This window comes from Corvus kubaryi, unplaced genomic scaffold (genome assembly GCF_017639235.1).
Source record: "Corvus kubaryi isolate FWS band 111438036 unplaced genomic scaffold, C.kubaryi_AGA036_p1.0 split1-65, whole genome shotgun sequence".
NCBI classification, from domain to species: domain Eukaryota; kingdom Metazoa; phylum Chordata; class Aves; order Passeriformes; family Corvidae; genus Corvus; species Corvus kubaryi.
In genome coordinates this window covers 2468972-2488432 of record NW_024582080.1, presented here as the reverse complement: position 1 = coordinate 2488432, position 19461 = coordinate 2468972, and the positions used below count along the sequence as shown (strand labels likewise).

Sequence of the window (19461 nt, the reverse complement as noted above, 5' to 3'; positions counted from 1 at the left end):
GCCTTCAAACACGTATATATAAATACATAAATAGCTAGTACAGGCAGTGGTAGCAAGTAACAGGAACATAGAATCATAGAATATCTGGAGTTGGAAGGATCCACAAAGATCATTGAAGTCCAATTCCTGTCCCACTCCTGACACTTCAAGAATCCTGAGAGTGTTGTCTACCCATTTCTTGAACTCTGTCCAGCTTGGTGCTGTGACCACTTTACTGGGGAGCCTGTTCCAGTGCCAACCACCCACTGGGTGAAGAACCATTTTCCTGACATCCAACCTAGACCTCCTCAGACAGCTTCAGGCCATTCCCTCAGGTCCTGTCACTAGGCACCGCAGAGAAGAGATCAGTGCCTGCCCCTCCACTTCCCCTTGTGAGGAACCTGTAGACAGAATTGTGGTCTCCCCTCAGCCTCCTCTTCTCCAGGCTGAACAGACCAAGTGACCTCAGCCACTCCTCATATGGCTTCTCCTCCGGGACCTTCACCATCTTTGTTGCCCTCCTTTGAACACTGTCTAGTAGTTTAATGTCTTTTTTATACTGTGGCACCCAAAACTGCACATGGGACTTGAGGTGAGGCTGCCCCAGTGCAGAGCAGAGTGGGACAATCCCCTCCCTTGCCCAACTGGCGATGTTGTGCCTGATGCCTCCCAGGACAGGGTTGGCCCTCCTGGCTGCCAGGGCACTGCTGACTCAGATTCACCTTGCCATCGACCAGGACCCATTCCATGTATAGACTCTGCCAACTCATCTTTGTAAAACTTCATGAGGTTGGTGTTAAGTATGTTTGGTATATTCAGATAATTATGTATTTGAGAAGCAGCTAAACAAGGACGGAAGCTAAACTTGATGATGAGAAGAAACATCCAATTAATCTTCTCTTAGTTCTAAAAAAAAAAATTTACATGTGCAGGTTATTTAGAACAGGCTTGGTCCTGTGGACTAGGTGGGGATCCTGTGAATTACTCTCAGCAGGAGTTTACACCTGTGGAACACCTTTACAAGGAAGGCCCACATCAGAGAAGAGTAGAAATACATTGTGTAGAAATACAAAAGTCTAGTTTCCCTTGTCCCGGGCTCTGGAAGCACCAAGGTGTGAAGGAAGTTGAGGTATTGAAGTGGATTTCTCACAGAACAACCCGTAAAAACCAGCCAAAGGAGGGGCTGGAGGTGGGAGGCTTCCAGCTGGGCACCCAGGCTGAATGCCAGGACCAGCCAGCTAAAGGTCACAGGTGCACTTTAAAAGGAAAAACAGCTCTTCCCAGTTTTCATCAAATAGAGAGATGCTGCATTGCCAGTGATACTGATTGTTGCTGACTGCTTCTCTCAATGTTGCTAATCTTACAGCATTGGTGATGCTGTAGAATATTTGCCAGCTCTCATGTGTTGTCGTGAGTTTCCTGGTGGTTGATCTATTTTCTTAAAACCCTAACTTCTGGACTCAGATGACTAAAATAAAAACACCACCATTTTTGCTAATAAAATTAAATTTCTAGCTCTCAGCTGGTGGAGAAAAGCATTGGAACAAGATCCAAGGTTCATAAAGCCAAAAGTAAAAAGGAAGCAATTTTTTTAAATTCAAGACATGCAAATACTTTTCATTATATTTTGCTGGTTAAGTCATGATACTGATATTTAATAACCTTTCAGAATCCAGTTCTGATCCTCTGACAAATTTTCATCAGTATAAAATAGCTGAATTGTCAAAAAAAAAGCAGAAAAGATTGAAATATTTGGTAATTAATCCAGTTGCATACTGGCTAAAGAGCAGGATTAAGTATGCATTTCTCAGAGGGGTGATGACATACTTTGCATTCCAAAAATAATGGAGAGGGTGGTAAACAGAATCTCTTAACTTGACAGATTTTAAAATTGGTAGGTATTGCTCTTCTATATCTGATTCTTTTAAGACAGACAAGAAAAATTATTACATTTTTATTAAGTCTTGAGATAGCAGAAATATGAAGATAATTGGGTAAAAAATGAATTCTCTGCCAATTTTAAAAACAGATCAGATGACCTGATGGTGATAGTTTCGCAGCTTGGCTCTGCTCCCTGAGAAATGAGAGCAGATTAGACAGAGGGTTTTGAACAATAAAATATTAAAGAAGCTTAATAGTAGTAGCAATAATAATAATATTAATAATAATTGTAAATTAGCATGCAATTAGGGAAAATAACTATTAGGGAAAATAACTAATAATTGTGTCAAACATATTTCTAGAACAAGATTGCAAATTTTACTGCTAAATTAAAAGTATTTTGTTGCTTCCATAAGCAACTGGCTTAGAAAATAATTTTGATTTAAAAGGTAGAAAAATATAAACTCAACCCAGTACACATTGATGTAAGCGCAGATCTTAATTTAATAATCTTTAAGATCTTAATCTTAATAAAGATTTAAGACTAGCACACTAGTCTTAAAATAACTAAAAGAGAAACCATCCTTAAGCAATTCTTCTCCTGAGAGGTTCTGCAGGGATTGGGTGTTGTCTTACACTGTTTAATGTTATGTTGTTTTGTTTTAAACCATGGCCTGGATAAAATCCTGAGTGATGAAGTTTGCAGCTGACACAGAGGTTGTAACCACGGTCGGAGAGAATAAGAACCACTGCTTGGCACTGGGTGAATTGTAACTTGCATCCACTGTCAATTTCAAAACAAAAGATCTCAGGATGATGTTTTTCAGCCCTTGGTACCTAAAGGACCATGCAACATCTGTTAAAAACATTATAGGTCTACTTACAGTCCCTCTAACTCCCAGCAAGGCACCTGCCACCTGCATGGCCTGTGTGTGCACATGTTGAGAAGCTGACAGGCATTTCTGGACTAACTTCTCAGGTGTTGTGAATCACAGTCATCCTGCCTGCATGGAGTGACACCATGCAGGTCAGACTTGGGACATCAGTGACTATGATGAAGTCAGGTAACACTGAGAAGTCCTGGAGCAACAGCAGGGATTAGCCAGTGACAGATGGTTGTGCCATGTAGCTCTGTGACAAAAGGAGTAAGATCCTTGGATCCACAATCAGGAAAGATTTTGGAAATATTGCCTGAGCTCTTTACATGGCTCTTAATGTGAGTGACTTAATCACGGTCAGGCAGGTCTGGATCTGGAAAAAGGTCAAGGTGGCCCAGGGGGTGTGTAAGCAGACTTACACCATCAACGTTTAGATCTAGAAAGGTATTTGTTCAGCAATTGCCTAACCTTTGAGGCAATTAAATTGATTTGGCACCTCTATGTTGGGCTACAGAGATCCCTCCAGAACCCGCAGTTCTGCTTCTGTCCTGACTACATGTCTCTGCTGCTTGTCCCTGCCTAGGGCAGATCAGGCTCCCAAATCTAGGCAGAGTAATGCAGTTCTTGGAGTCTCCTCAACATGCTCAGTGAGACCACCTCCACCACACACTGTCATACACTACCCACAGCTCTTCTCACCTCTGTGTACTTGTTCTGCATTAAACTGCCCTGAATGAAATCTCTCCAGGAGCAGAGCTTGTTCCTGCCTTCCTCTCCATGCCAGCCAAGCACCCTACTCATGAGTGGTGTGCTTGTGCTGTGTTCCTCAGCCCTGCCTAGGAAAAGCTCCAAGCAGCCCCTCGCTCTGTGACCCTGCTGGGTTTCCTGCCCACACACCTGCAGCCAAAACAGATGATGGAGGTTTGGATTCCCAGCCAGGAGCAAGCACACAGTTTCTGTGTTTGGACCTAGCCTTTTGCAAGGAAAAAGGCATTTGGCAGCAGAGGGCTCTTCCCCTTCTCAGAGTAAGGCATCATGAGATTAAAAGGCTGCAGGATGAGACTTGGAAGATTCAGACTCAGGGCAAAAAAAATAATTAAGAATGCAAGTAATTAAAAAGTGGAAGAACATGATAAGGTTTGTGGCTGGTTCTTCAGCATTAAATATTTTACAGCAAAATGTCTTCTTCTCAAAGGGATGTTCCAGTTCAAATGACAGTGAATCAGGTCAGGGAAGCTCCCTGATCTGAGGTAGGTAGAAGATTGTGCAGTCCACATACTCCCTCTGGTCTTGTGATTAATTCCCTTTGGTACAGCTATTCCTGACGTGAGATTGCTGGGACCTGTGCTTGCCCTCAGGAACTTACAAATTAATTACATTTGTTGTGTCAACCCATACTCATAGGCTGCAGACTCATTAGTTAAACTGAATTGTGTATTTGCTCTTTGAACGTTATCAGAATATTCAGATCTGGCATGTTTCATGGTTGCCACCATTGCTTCTTCTTCGTACACAGATTTCTGTGGTTACTCCTTGCTTACAAACCACAGACTTTTCATGCGCAAATACCAGTTTCGGTTATTTCATAGGTTGAAACTATCGTGGCTGATGTCATCCTGGTCTTTTAAATTTATCTTACTTTTGATGAAACCCTTTATTGTTGGATTAAAAAACAATAAATATTTGTTTCAGATCTCATATATTAACTTTGTTTTAAAAAACCTGGCAGCCCAGATTCCTATAGAAGATGTATACTAGTTCAAACATCAAGGGCCTGCAGGCCCGTGGTAGGTACCTGCACACCTGCAGTGCCTGCAAAGGAGCCTGGTCTGCAATCTCTCCCAGTGAGCAGGGTGTTCGTGGAAGGTGGGATGTGGTAGGAAAGTATAAAAATAATGCAAATGCATAGAGCCCCTTGTTTCACTGAAAATAATCTGGTTTGCTTTGAGCTGGGTCCAGACTACCCTGTATTTTCCTAGAGCACAGGTAGGCAGTCAGACTCTTGCTGTGAAATCCTCAGGTCTCTCTAACTCCTTTGGAACCTGAAGGAGTCTGCCTCATTTCTTGCCTTTCCCCTTTAAGAACAAAGAATCAACAAGAAACTGGTCTTGGAAGAGTTTTGAGATGCCACTACTGTCTTCCAGCTGCACTGATGTTCCTTTGGGCTCTGGGGGTGTTAATATCCATCGGGTGTTCCTGTCTTCATCCCAAGCCATTTTTTCCCCATGACTGTAGGAATATCACAACCTACCCCAGACCCATGCTCTTCAGTCACATTTATTCACCAGTTTGCATGTGCTGGCTGTGCATTTAATTTATAGTTTTTTGTGACTACTATTTGGCACCTACATACTTTTGCTGAAAGGAAGGTGGGGAACATCAGGATAGGAAGGTTTTTAGTTAATGAGACATTTTTTGCTGACAAGATCACTGAGTATCTTAAGAAAAGGGAATCTGATCTCCTTCCAAGTAGCTAAACAGGAATTTGCATTCCAGAATATTTGTGAAGCATATGTATTCCAGGAAAAAAACTGAAACAGCATTTATTGTCACATTGCCTAGGGATTTCAACATCTGTGAGGAAACATTGGTGATCACGCAGTGTCCACATTCTTTATGATGACTTGATTATTTTAGTTCCAAGCCAGTGGAGCATTACATGAAGACACTCTCCTGCTAGACCCACCTCATGTGAACTCAACCTCATGGCAACCCCTCTCTTGGGCTTCAGATATTCCTAAATCTTCCTCTAGCCTGGGAAATAAGTTAATCATGAAAGAGGTATGCAAGAACCATGCTCCAGCTGAGTGGTATTTTTACATGCAGACATTGCTGAGGCGAACATTGGTGGAGTCCTAGAGGCAGCGTGAGAGTGCTCCAGATGTCTTGGCTCTGAGAGACATTTTGGCATCCACTGAATGAGGGTTGGAGATTGAGTCCTGTTCCTGCAAAGCTGCAGGCACAAAGCACACGTGAGTTTCACTGGCACTGCAGTTTCACTGCCCCCTTCTCCCCTGGGACCAGCAGAACTTAATGCTCTGAGGCCTGATGCCCCCTAATCCTTCAGCCCTGCAGACAGCTGCAGGCACTGACTGTGCTACCCACATTCAAACACTGCCACCATAGCCTCAGCCCTGTCCCTGATCCCACCCGGATCAGGAGATGCTCACAGGCCAATGGGATTTTTGGCCATCTAGACAAGAGCATAAATTGTTACATAGCATCTTGAGTGCTGTCTGGATGGGTCCAGCTGAGAAAAAGTTGCTGCTGCTGCTGAAAGCCCCAGAGGATGATGTGCAGCCTCCCTGTGCTCCAGTGCATGGTACTTGAGCACCCTGCTGCCAGCTGCAGTTCCTGGCCAAAGAGGCAGAAGAAAGGGCCAAGTACCCACTAGTGAGGAGACGAAACATTTCACTCACTTAATTTCATAGCTGTCAAAACCAGCCTAAAACTGGGGCTAGAAAACAAGTGAGAAGAAAAGCACTGCTTACATAATCCTTTGGCAGTGAAATGAGTCAGGGTTCTTGCGGGATAAGAGGAATGCAGTTTTTAAGAAATAAACAGCATTGCTGTGATTGGTAGTAGTTGGATAGTCCTGCTTTCCTGAAGAGTAGCACAGACATTTACCATGGGTTTATGTGCCTTGTCTTTTGTGCCCATGGTCTCTCCTCTGAACAAAGCTCTGTAAAATTGAACATTCCTGCTGTTTTCTTTAAAATAATCTGTAATTCCTTGGCCATAATGCAAAGGGAGGCACCCATCTGTTTGGTTTTGTGTTTTTTTCTCTTTTCCACAAATGTCCTTGTTTTTGTTAACTAGGAAATCTAATCATCCCGCTCACAGGAGAGTTACACAACTCCAAGCCTCCTGAGATTTCAGTCTAATAGCAAATCTTGCTTAATACCGCTGCGTTCGCTTCTTGCTTCAGATTTGCAGCTTCTTTGGCATTACAGCTGTGCTCTTCTAAAACAGATTAAACAGCAAAAGGAATGCTGATTGGAAAAGCTGTGTTATATCCACCTTGCAGGACTTACTGAAATGAGGTTGTGTTAAAACATGAGCCAAAACTCCCACAGGGAGCATTAGTCTGAGTGATTCACATAAACACTCCAAGAAGTCAGCCTTGGTTGAGCTTCCTAGTCAAGGTAGGTAATAGTACGCAAGCAGCAGAGCCCCTCTCCCCTCTCCTTTAGAGAGCACTGTTGATAGAAACCTGCTGTTGTTTATTCTCACTGGGAAGCAGCAAGATGAGTACTTGGGTAACAAGAGAAAACTTGGGGTCTGGGTAACTCTTTCACACAAGGAATTGCAGGTACTTTTACTGTGAAACTGCCTAGTGCTGTGAAACATTCTTCCTCTGTGCGTTTGATGTGGGTCATCTGGAGAGGAAAACTTCATCAACCTCTTGAAATGCAGCCAGGTTTATGATCACTTTCTTTTGCAGTTGACTTTTAAGGGAGATAATCTTTCCAGGAGGAGGTCTGAAGAAAGGCAAGTTACAGGTACGTGCATTTCATGTGTCTTGGTAAAGGTGTAGATGGAGTTGCTTTCTTTCCCTCTGCTCTGCACTGCCTGGTTTCCAGGAGCTGTCACTCAATCCCACCCTTCCTGGTAGCTTTTTGCCATCACCCACAGGCACCGTGTGGGGTCTGACTGTAACCTCAGCACCAGTGCTGCAGCCACCAACGCGACTGTGGGGTGGTGTGAACAGCACCAGTGGTCCTGGGCTCACAGGGTTCCCCTGCTCTTCTCTCTGTGAGATAAAAAATGCCACAGACTGGAGCACCTACCTCCACGTCATCTTTTATGGGCAACTTCCGTGGAGAACTTCTTCTCTCGGCCTGCTTTGGTCCCTGCCTGCCCATCCTGGCAGAGAGTTCCTCTCTTGCAGCAGCTTTGGTGGTTTGGGAGCAGCTCTAGCATCAGCCGCTGTGGGGATGCTGCTAGAGCCATAGCTGAAACAAAGTGCATCACTCAGAGCACAGAGCTGGGGAGCCAAGTTTCTGCAGTGCTTCCAGATGTGAAGCGGGGGAGTTGGGTTTAGCCTTTTCTTTCTGAATTTTTTTTTTTAAAGCACCATGCAAGCACACTGTGAACAATTTGTACTGTTCACTCACATTCAGCTGCATGTTCCCAGTGGCACTCACTTAGCATATCTTTTAGCTAAGACTCTCCACTCAAAGCCACATCTGTGTGTTGGAGCAGATTGGCAGCAGACCTCTTTTCCACTGAAATCCAAGGAAAAACTATTCCATATCCACTCTGTCACACATGTGACTTGCCCTCCAAGGTAATCCCATCCTCACAAACCACTCCAAGGACTGAGGAGGGGCAATGTCTACAGACAGTTAACCAGGAGGCAAATTCCTCTTAATTCCACTTTGGGAAGTTTGAACTGAATAAACACTGTGTGATTTTGATGACAAGTCCTCAAGGAGGCATGATTGCTGAGCAACTTCCTATATGTGGACACTTGGGAGGAGGTAGAGGCTAATGGAAAGTCACACAGAGTATTTATTTCTGCAGGGAGTCAGGAGCAGACCTAAGCCTTTATCCCTGTCAGCATGCTGCACTGGTGCTTTAGCTTCTCCTTAATATACGTCTTTCCCTGATTTTGTCCTGCCTGTAGTTTCAAGCAACCTTCTAAACAAATCCTGCAGCATTTCCTGGGGAATTAAACATAACTGTGAGGGGGTAATAAGTTGTGAGAGGAACTAAAAAAGCCTCCATTACAGCCTGTCAATGCCTCTTTTCAGGTGATAAGAAATGAGAGTGGGGATGCACTGGTTGCTGCTGCTCCTTCTCCTGGTCAGCTTTGGCTCACCTGCACCCAGGTTTTCAGTGCGTATGTTTTAGCTATGTCTGTACACTCTCTCAAAGGTTCACCATTCCCAGTCATGCAGAGATAGATACTCCCCCACAAGAGGGATGGAGACCTGCAAGAGCAGAGCAAAAAGGCATCTGCCTGCAGCTAAAGGAATGTTGTCCTAATAATATAGGATTTTCATAGCTAAGGGCTTGCAGCCGTCTGGGGGACTGAACTGACATTACTAAGAATTAAAAATAACAACAAAAACTACAATAAAAATCTCTTCTTAAAAAGTGTATTTTTATAGCCAAAATATCAGATATTTTTCATTTTTACACAAAGATGATTCTGGAACCTTGCTGGTTTGGCCTGTCTGCAGTGCAAGAGCCAAGTTTTCCCTCTCTTATCAATCTGAGCACTTTCATAGTTTGCAAGCCTTCCCCTTGAGCTCATCAAGTGGGGGTCAAGAGAAATTAGTTTTGTCCAAAGTAAATTTTTGTGTATCTGATCATATTCTGGAATGCTCTGATCAATGCCAAGGTTGTTGCAGAAACCCCTTTTCCACTGGATTCAACTCAATAGCTCATGCTTTGCAAGATTTGCATATCTTAGGAAGAGATCACCATCAAATCATGCTTTGCAAGATTTGCATATCTTAGGAAGAGATCACCATCAAATCATGTTGATCCACATAGGCAGTTTGACATGCTAGGGTCAAGAGGAGACAGATACTCTTCTCTCTGTGTCTCTCCTTACCACCGACTGAAGTGTGGGGGTTTTATTTTCTCCATAGGATGAAGATATCTGCCTCCTAGACAACAATAAATTAAGACAAAGGTTAAAACAACTTCAAGACTTGCTTTACTTATATGAACTGCAGCTGAAGGACATCCTGGAGAACACTTACCACAGAACGAAAAGTGGACTGTTCTCAGGCAACAGGAGCGTGCAGCATGAGACGCTTTTACCCACAACCAGTGGAAATTTGATAGTGTATGACCAAGGTACAGTTTGCAGTAGTGTGCCACAATGTTTATTTCTCCCTGCAGTGTTCCACGTGTCATATTTTATTTCTGCTAAAAGTTTTAAATTTCTTAAAGTGGATTGTGTTTTAAAATACAGATACATGGGAGGAGAAGAGCTGACTGGTGGCCCTGACACCGTATGATAACCCTTGGGGCTAGAGTCACTTGTCCCAGCTGTAGCCAGCTACTGCCCAGGTACCAACTGGACACCTTCAGCTGGGCTTCTTGCCTAGGACTCTGCTGCAGAGAGGAACAGTCACCTCTCATGTTTTCCACCAGATTTCCTTTAGGCATCTGCTTTAGGAAGAGATGGGTCCTGCTATTGAAGACGCCATATTCCCTGAGTGACTTAGGGGAGCACAGAGTGCCTGGCTCAGCTGTAGGCGCTGAGACCTGTTTGGATGAGCCAAGCCTCCCTGTTTCGCAGTTCCCCCATTACTTCTGTGGCACAGTAACAGACATGCCTACTTTCTTCCTTGGTGCTACTTGAGGACATGTTCATAAATGACATTGTTGCCTGTGACCAAGATCCTTTGGGCATTACATTGAAAGTGTGAAGCACTGAGATCCTGAGGAGCTCTCTCCTGATACAGCCCTAGTAGAGCTGGAGACAGGAGCTTAGCCTATTATTTTAGAAATACTGTTCCCTGATCCTATCAGAACTACAGCTGAGGTTACCTTACCTTCCACATGGAAATAAGCTTCCCTGCAAAAGATCTTGCTGACAGAGATAATTTCAGTCTCGGGCTTTCATGATATAGCCCCAGGCTAAGCTGCAGCTGTCCTGCATCTCACCAAGGATTTGGGAATTATTCCCTCAGAGGGCACGGCTGTAAAGGCTCTCAAGCTTTAAAGCTCTTTGTCAGGCCAGCAGTTTGCAAACCAGTGTAGCTACTACCTTGCTGCACCATTTGCTTTGACTTTACAGGGCTTGCAGAGCTATGCACAGGCTGGCCAAGTGTCCTTGTCCTATACAGCCTCTCAGTCACATCTTCTCTTGGTGGCATATAGCCCTTAGCTTTCCGCCCACCCCGTTTGACAAATCAATGCTGTTCTGCCCAGATTGCTCTGCAGTGTATAATCGGAAGAGCACCACAAGTGGCTACTACCGGATCAGGCCCAGAGCAGACCGAGAGCCGTTCCTGGCATTCTGTGACATGTCTGATGGCGGGGGCTGGACTGTCATTCAGCGGCGGAGTAATGGCAAGCAGAACTTCAACAGGTGGGTGCACTGCGGTTGCATCAACAGGGCTTGCAGTCAGGCCGCCAGCTCCCATCCCTGTCCTGCTGCTGGGCAAAACCCCACCCTTGAGACACAGGATATGCAGGACTATATATTAGTGATGATAATTTAGGATTAGGACAATCTGGGGGTACCAATTGGCAGCAGGAGACCATTTTTAAAATGGATCTATAACTTCTTTTCCATGGGTTCTCTGCGTTTGAATGCATATTTTATCATTATTGAAGACTATCAAAGGCTCCAAATCAGCAGGTATCTGCTACCAGTGCACAGACTGAGACCCGTTGAACAGATCTGTTCTCATATCAGGAATTATGTTCAGTATGTTGCAACATTTATTATCGTATTCAGATAACTCAAAAAGATGCCAAACCAGAGTGTCCTTTCCCTATGCACAATCCCAGAGAGGTGACTTTGACACTGAAATTTACAGGAGGAGAGATGCTCTGGTAACACAGTTAAGATGAAATATCCCCATGAAGGTTAATTCACTATCACAGCACACACAATTTCAGGGCATATCTAATGCCTCTTGAAGTCTATGCAGTGCATTGCAAAGCTACTTCAACTGGCTATAAACCAGCTTGCCCAGAGAGTGGTAGCTATCTAGCCATGGTAGTTCAGGTGAAAGAAAAACATCCTGAAGAGGAGCATTGACTAGTATGTAGGTCAGGCAGAATGAATATCCATAATAACAACATGAGAGAGGGAATAAACACAGGGTTACTAAAACTGGAAATGATGACACACAGGAAGTATAAGTGAATATCAAAGGTAATACATAGATCATGTGAATTATGATTTGCAGAAGAACAATATCAGGTGTTTTGCTGAAGACCAATGTGACAGCTGCTGCTTTCCCTTTCCATTTAACTGGCAACCTCAGTCTGTGAGCACTGCATCTGGCAGTTTGAAGGTTTGAACCCAATATATGTGTGTGCACAGGTTTAGCAGGGGAAAAAGTCAGCTCTGAGTTGTATTTGTTTCTAAGACAGAGTGACAAATCTCAGCTCAGCTTGTGATGAGTCGGATACGTTTAGAAAACAGTATATAGAGGTGAAGTTTTACTTGTTACCATACCCAAGTGTCACAAACTGTCTAATCCTCTCTCATGATGAAATTGATATTTATATCTCTCTGCAGGAAATGGGATGATTACAAACTGGGATTTGGGAAATTCCAGGGCAAGAATGATGAATACTGGCTGGGCAACAACCACATCCATGACCTGCTTGCTAGAGGTCCAAGTAATTTTTCTCCATAGATTTCTTTCTAATTTGCATTAGATAGTCATCTAACAAGACACAACTTTATGTTTAGGAGAGAACTCATTAAAGATTGACCTGATGGACTGGCAAGGGGAAAGACGTTATGCAATCTATGAAAATTTCCAGCTTGCAAATGAGCAGGTAAAAAATTGAGAGAGCAGTAATTTGCTTGCTTTTTTTCTGTGAGGATGGATGCATATGCAGCATCAGACCAGTATCAGGGTTGTATCTACAGCTCTGCAAAACTTACCTGCTCTGGTTCCCTGGGCTTCCTAGTTTGTCTGACTGACAAACAGCCCTGGGAGCAGGGACATAAACCTGGGAAGTTTTCCTTACAACTGAGTGCCCACCTCAGTGGGTGACAGGATCATGTGTGCATGCCCTCTTGCTAACTCTGCTGCTGAACAAAGGGCAGTTCTCTGCCACAGGGCACAGGGATTCCCACATGTATTTGCCTTTGGCCTCATGATTGAAAGAGTCTTCTGTGAGTGAGCAGACCCTTAGGGTTTGAACCTCTGCAACTAAATGGAACCCTGTTCTCCTGCTTCCTAAGAGAGTGTTTCAGAATGTCACATAAAAGAACAAATCCTCTCGACTTCATTTTAAAATAAAACAGTGAACTCTAATCAAAGCTTTGAAAGAGCAGTTGTAAGTTCCTGTCTTGAAGAGAAGTACCTGTCACACTACAAACACAGAAAGCCCAGAGACAGACACATCCTGTATTTTCATGTTTGCTGTCTAGCTGTAGACAGTGTCCAGCTCCATACAGGTGCTGTTCTTTGCAGACTTGCCTTCCTGAATGCCACGTGTAAGTAGCCTGAATAACCAAGAATGCTGCATGGACCAGTCCTAATTCCAACTCCATCACCACTCAAGAAATGTGCACATTATGCTCAGTTTGTAATTAGAGGTTTCTTAAGAAAGGTTTGAACAGCTTCATTTTAATACCTTACTGCCATTTTTCATAAAGAAAGGAGGACACTGATGACAGGAGAAAGCCCACAACACGAAAGTGATCATCCACTTAATATCAAATATCTCTTAGACCTGTTAGCTGTGCACAATGGAACTATTAGTATTCTAAGTATTCGTACCAGGACCAGACCATAGAAATCAGATGGCTTCTAGTCTTTGGAAGAGCAAAATGCCTAAGCATTTATTCTAACTGAACAACTGATCAGTTTATGGAGGCAACTACTTGGCACAGTTTTCTGCTAAGCTGTTCTTGATCAGCTAGAAAGAGCTTTCCATCTTGCTGTAAAGTGTATAAAATGGTTGTTGAATGACAGTAAACCTGAAGCCCTTTGTAGCAGCAGCAGTAATTACCAATCCCTTCTGGAAGTTTAAGTCCTGCATTGATCTACAATAAGATCATTAAAGCATGGAGACAAAAGTCACCCTTGACTTCAACAGTCATGCCTTTGACAGTGGATAAAATGTCCAGAGCTAATTTGACCTCAAAAATGGGAGGAAAGGCAGAAAGAATGGATATCAAAGACATGTTTCACATATTCTTGCAGGACAATTACAGGTTGTGGTTTGGCACCTATTCTGGTAATGCTGGCGACGCTCTGTCTGGTGGGAGCAATTTTGAAGATCAGTGGTCAGCCTCTCACAGAGGGATGCAGTTCACCACATCTGATAAGGATCACGATCGATTCCTGGCAGGGAACTGTGCGTCAGAGAACAAGGGTGGCTGGTGGTTTAACAGGTATGGAAAACACCTAATTCCTCTCAGATGCATAGGGTGTGGGTGGCTGTACAGTTGAGAGGACCTGCCTGCCTTACAGCAGCTGGAAGTTGCTGTGTGCACTTGCCACCTTGCACAGCCAAACCTAAGATGTTCACACCTACAGATCCTCAAAGGAAAACAATTTGCTTCTTTGATTATAGCAAAGCAGGTATGTTGAATTTTAAGAAAATGGGTCAGAACAAATCCATAGGGGACAATAACTTGGAAGGAAAAGAGCCCAGTTAAAATTCCTGAAAGTGCTTTGCATTATTCTCCAGCAACAGAAACAACTGTAGCCATGGTAAGGTGAAGTGTGTACAAAGGACATTTCCCTAGTGTGGAGCATGTCTGAGGGCAGAGCTACCCCACAGCAATTACGATGGTATATTTGCTGATTGGGCATATGCCACACATCAATGGATAGGGACTCATGTTTAACAGCCCTGGAAATAGGGATATACCACTCTCAGATTTTCTCTGCTTTAGTGCAGGATGAGCCTCTTTGACCAAATTCTCATCACATACCAATTGAAATCAGTGGAGCTACAAAAATGTACACCAATAGTAGGATTTACCTCAATGAAAAGATGTCTGCAATTTTAGGTGTCAATATGGAGCTGCCTACACCTGAGCTAGAGCTTACCAAATGGCACTACACCCCTTTGTTCAGACCATGTAGTTACAATGTCTGTAGTTAATACACCTGAAGGAGTCAACAGGCTGAATTATCTGACCAGTGTAGGTGTCTGCTTTAGGATGACCCACGTATTCCTCTGTGTTCCACTAAATGCATTAACCATTTAATCCATCCTGCCCTCGTACCTCTAAATATGTGTTGTGTGAGAACAGTACTTCACTGCAATGATGCAGTATCTTCCCATGCTAAACATAATTCCCTTTTCCTCTTTCCTACATTGTTCCAAGGTGCCATGCTGTAAACCTCAATGGGAGATACTACAAAAGAGGGAGGTACAATGGAGCCCATGATGATGGCTTGGTTTGGTCTACATGGCACGGGATGTGGTACTCACTGAAATATTCAGCCATGAAAATCAGGGCTCCATTCTTTGTTGACAGCGAGAGTGGAGATGGTGAGAACAGTCAGGGCAGCTGAAACCTGCTGCTTTGGAAAGAGAAAAGGCACAGGCTGAAAAGAATGGTGTACATTGATAGCCAGTTCTCTGCTGCTGCCAATCACCAAACCTGCACTTGATAGCTGGAGTTGCGCCTGCTTCTGCTACCTGAAGCTAACAGCACGAGTTGTTTGAGCACAGCCAGACAACAATTTAATGGCAGACATGGATCTCAGTCACAGGATAACCAGAGATTTCTTTTTCAGCAGTTTTCAAGACTTTGTTGGAGACTGTTTATTGAAAGTTCTCTGGACTTTGAAGGATCAAGCATGTCCTTTAATCAATCATACTTTTCAAGGTCTAAACCTTTCTCATTTTGATTTTAACCATCAGTGTTTCAGTTACAAGAACATCAGGATAGAAAGAACAAGGGGGTGGGGAATTGGACTTCATCTGGTGTGCCTTTGCTAGTGCTTTGTTGTGCATCAGGAGAATGTTTTTAAGCAACTTTCCCTATGGTTCCCAATTGCCACACTTCAGTTGCAGAGTGCTCCTGGAGCATGTGAAACCAAACCTGTGGATGGACATGCTCCAAACTTGTGGATGACATGCTCCAACTGCTAATGTGCATCCAGACTAAGGCTGCTTCAAAGTAAACACCCACAATATGGACAGTGTGGGTTCCATTCCAACAGCTTCCCGCTGCAGATCCACTGCTGGAGTACACCACAAGACATTAAAGCAGACAAAGACAACCCTGCCGGCCAGATTTAAAACCCAGATTAAGATTAGGCAGATTTTACTAAAATTGAGTGCAGATATTCTTAGGAGTTCCTAAAATGCAGTGACAATTCATTTGTACATTCTCCTGTATTTTACCAGAGGACTTTGCGTTAGTGAAGGGGAATCAGAAAGTGGTCGAACCACAAGGCACACTGCTTTCATTGACTCACTGGGGTGAAATGAAAAAGCAACACAAATGACTGAAAGAAATGGAATACTGAAAATTTATTTTCCACAACTGTTAATAACAACAGTTAAAAATGAACAGCATTATCAGCTTGATGCAAATAGTTTAACTACCATGCTGTAGAATAAACCTGTTTCCTTTTTTTCTGATTATTAATCATTTTTTAAACTCTTATTTCTTTTCCATTTACTTGCTTTTATATCCATACATACTGTAATTTGTATACATACCGATAAAGAGTGAAATAAAACCATCTGAGTAGGACTTAGTACTTTTTATCCAGTTTTCAACAATAGGAATGTCTAAAGAAATCCAGATCAAACTCTTGGAAAGCTCATAATATGAGAAATGTATTCTTTCAGTGCTGGCTCTGGTGCTTTTTCATCTGTTGTACTGGGTAGTTGAGAGGGTCTGCAAGGTAAGTTTAATTTTCATGGCTCAAGCTATCCTGGAAACAATGCAGAGGCATGCGTAAAGGTTCAGTGTAAAACTTGGTTTGGTCCCTCTGCTTTGTCAAGAGATAAACCCTTGATCTCACTGCTTCCGACACATCCCAGTGATTGCAAGCATGAACATCCCAGTGTAATGGGCAGCACTCCAGGGAGCTGTGCTCCTGAAGCCTGTGCCCTTGGTCAGACTACACTCCTGTCCTCTTCCCAAGAGTATCCATGTGGAATGAAATTTGCACCTACATGTCTGAAATGAGGTTGCCCTTGTGAAGAAAGGGCTGCAACCAGGCAGCACTTACTATTCCCCTTCTGATCACTAGTTCTGTATTTTGATATGGTAAAATCTTAGTGCAAGGTTGTAACTGCATGTTGGGACATAAGAAATGACTTTGCACACATTATAACTGGGTGGCCACTGATGCAGCGCTGGGGGCAGAAAGGATGATCTTTGTCTAGGTGGAAGACAGAGAAATGTGAGTGAAATAAGTTCATGCCTTCTGGTAGGTGATGCTCAATCCCACTCTTCAGTAGAGAGCTAAGGAAGTAGGGTAAAAATTACAGACTGTGGAAACTACAGCACTTAGGGGACAGCACTTGTGATCTGGCAGTTCATCAAGCAGCTGGTAACCCATCTGATAATGGAGAATCAAGCTGGAGATGAAGTCAGTAGGGCTGAGTCAGACAACCAGCACCCAGTCCAGCTCCCCAGTGAGTGAGCAACGAGCGATGTGAAGCCCAGACTGTGGAGCCTGTTTCCCTGTGGGTCAGTATGGAGGGACAGGCGTTGTAGTTGGACTGCCTTCAGCCAGCATCAGTGTTACGGTGCTTTTTCCTGTCTCTGAGAGAGAAAGGGGGGCCAAGGTGTGACAAGCCGGGAGGGAAGGGGTCTGCCTGCTGTCTTTGATGTAAGATGTACCTAAGTACATCTAATGCATAAGACAGCCCAACACAGGGACAACTTTGCAGGAAGCAGCATCTGATTTAGAGCAATGTCACCCCTTCTCTGCTCTCCTGTGGCAAAGGAAACACCCTCTGGGATGCAAGGGTCACAGAGCTTTCTGCAGAAGACTGCAACTCCCACAGCAACCCCCAGGAAGCATTTCAGAACCACCTTTATCTTAATAAACAGGGTAGAATGCCGCTAGCTGAGTATTTATTGGATCTGAGAGCTACCGCCAAGCTCAAATCACTCCTGCTGAAGGTTAGGGGAATGCTTGCTGCATGTTGCTGCACTGCACATTTGATCTCCCCTTCCTCCAGGGTCTCCCATGCTGAGAGGCTGAACAAAGCTTAAACAAATCCTGTAGCCCTGCAGCTCCAGTGCTGATGGATTGCTGCTTCAGGGCAAAGGCACTTCACACCGCAGGACTTACCTTAGTACAGGCAGCGTAAGTAACCTGAGCAGCAATTGCTTCAGATGTCTGATTTCCAGCTCATTTAAGTCAATTTAAAGACTCATTACATTTGATTGCCTTTGGATAACTCTTCAAGCATGAACATGTTCTTAAACGCTTTAAACAGCTTTTCAGCTGACAGTTTATGGGAATGTATCGCTGGTACCAACGCCACACTGGGCCAAGGGCTGAACATCGGCATCTTGGCACGGCTCCCGGGAAAGAGGGGGAGCTCACATCACCCTGTGAGACAGATCCTTTGCTCCAGCAGCAGCTGCAAAAAGTTACTCACCAAAAAGGCCATTCAAACAGCTGGATTTGACTCTGGTGGCCAAATGCTGAGGCTTGTTCCTCCTATGCTGTCACAGCAGGTAACACTGTGTGCCTGTCAAGCTACATCAGAAACTGGCAGCTAATGCACGGCAATGCTGCTCTTCCTTTAAATTTGCTGTTCGTTTTTAGGGGGAAAAAAAAGAAGTGTGGGATTGGGAAATCTCTCTCTCTGCTCAGAAAGCCAGTTTTGAGAAAGATAGCAGCCTATTTCCTGAGAACGGAGCACATGCTAATTCTGCCTTCACACCCACAAGGCAGGTTAAAGGGCATGTAGGGTTGGGCTCCTTATGGGAGAGTTGATTTAAGACTAATAGTCCACTGCCTAAACCTTTCCTCTCTCACACCAACCTCCATAGGCAGCATCTCTTTTCTTAGTTTTGCCCACTAGCATTCCCCTGGTCTTTGCAAGATGGTTATCCTAACAAATGGCAAGAAAAGTCTTAGTCATTCACAAAGGCCTGAGCTCTGCTTCTGCTGTTAACCAGGGCTCCAACCCAACTCTGAATACTTACAGCAGAATCTAATGGCAAATTTGTGATGTCTGGTTTCAAAATACAACAAAAAAGCCATCATGGCTTTTGTAGTTCACTGCAGTAAGAAGATTTTCTGTTCTCTACAGCCCCCTGAAAGGAGGTTGTAGCAAGCTGGGGGTTGGTTGGCCCCTTCTTGTGGAGTATGCCCAGCCCCTGCCCTGGAGGGATCTCTGCTGAGATAAGAGATTTTGTAATCGCCCAGCAGGACTCCCTGGAAAGGCAACCACTTTGGTCACAGCGAGAAAAGACAGACCCACAATCCTTTAGGAGACCCTATGCAGATCCTCTGTAACCCATTGGCCTTCACCCATCCCCTGTATCCCTATAGAAGCTAAGCCCTCTGCCCCTGTGGGACTCAGAGGGAGTTCTTGTCCCTGGCTTTCCCCTTCGCCGGAGGGGACCCACAATAAAGCTACCTCTGTGCGGAACCAGCCACACGAGTCTCTCGTCTCTCTCTCTGGTCTGGTTTGGCCTGGAGGCTGCCCTGCAGAGCTGAGCTGGAATCACGAGCTGATATCACTAAAGAGCTGACAGCTTCTGCAAGGGCTCCTCTGCCAGCAGCTGAGGGAAGACACCGGACCCCGGGAAGGCGATTCCTTTTGGGACCATCTCCCCAGACCGGTCATCTCTTCCTGGGTCAGAGCCACTGACCCCACCACCAGCTGTAATAACTGGCGCCCAAACAGCCTTGGACCCCGGACCCCGGACCTGGCCTGAGCTGCGTCTTGATCGCCAAGACAGAACCAGCCGTTCGTGTGCTGCTCCTCTGAAGATAGACCTACGTTTTAGCAGGCCTTTTCAACGGGGACAGTTTGAGACCCTCGCCTCCCACCCAGGACTGAAGTCCCTGAGGATCAAACTGCCAGACCATCCCCCCAGCAGACCATTCTAGGA

At 44.4% G+C, this 19461-nt stretch overlaps 1 protein-coding gene across 2 annotated transcripts; it reads left to right on the top strand.

Moving 5' to 3' along the window:
- Positions 1-6633: 6633 nt before the first annotated feature.
- Positions 6634-16122, top strand: LOC121657871 (fibrinogen-like protein 1). 2 transcript variants are annotated; one of them, XM_042014056.1, is made up of 9 exons: positions 6634-6883; positions 7183-7240; positions 8495-8579; positions 9341-9551; positions 10635-10794; positions 11959-12056; positions 12136-12224; positions 13604-13794; positions 14740-16122. In XM_042014056.1, the coding sequence occupies exons 3-9, from the start codon at positions 8505-8507 to the stop codon at positions 14927-14929; spliced, it is 1014 nt and encodes a 337-aa protein (XP_041869990.1). In that variant the 5' UTR covers positions 6634-6883; positions 7183-7240; positions 8495-8504; the 3' UTR covers positions 14930-16122. The 2 variants fall into 2 exon arrangements, with proteins under 2 accessions (XP_041869990.1, XP_041869991.1); XM_042014057.1 differs by lacking the exon at positions 6634-6883 and adding an exon at positions 6903-7050.
- The last annotated feature ends 3339 nt before the right edge of the window (positions 16123-19461 follow it).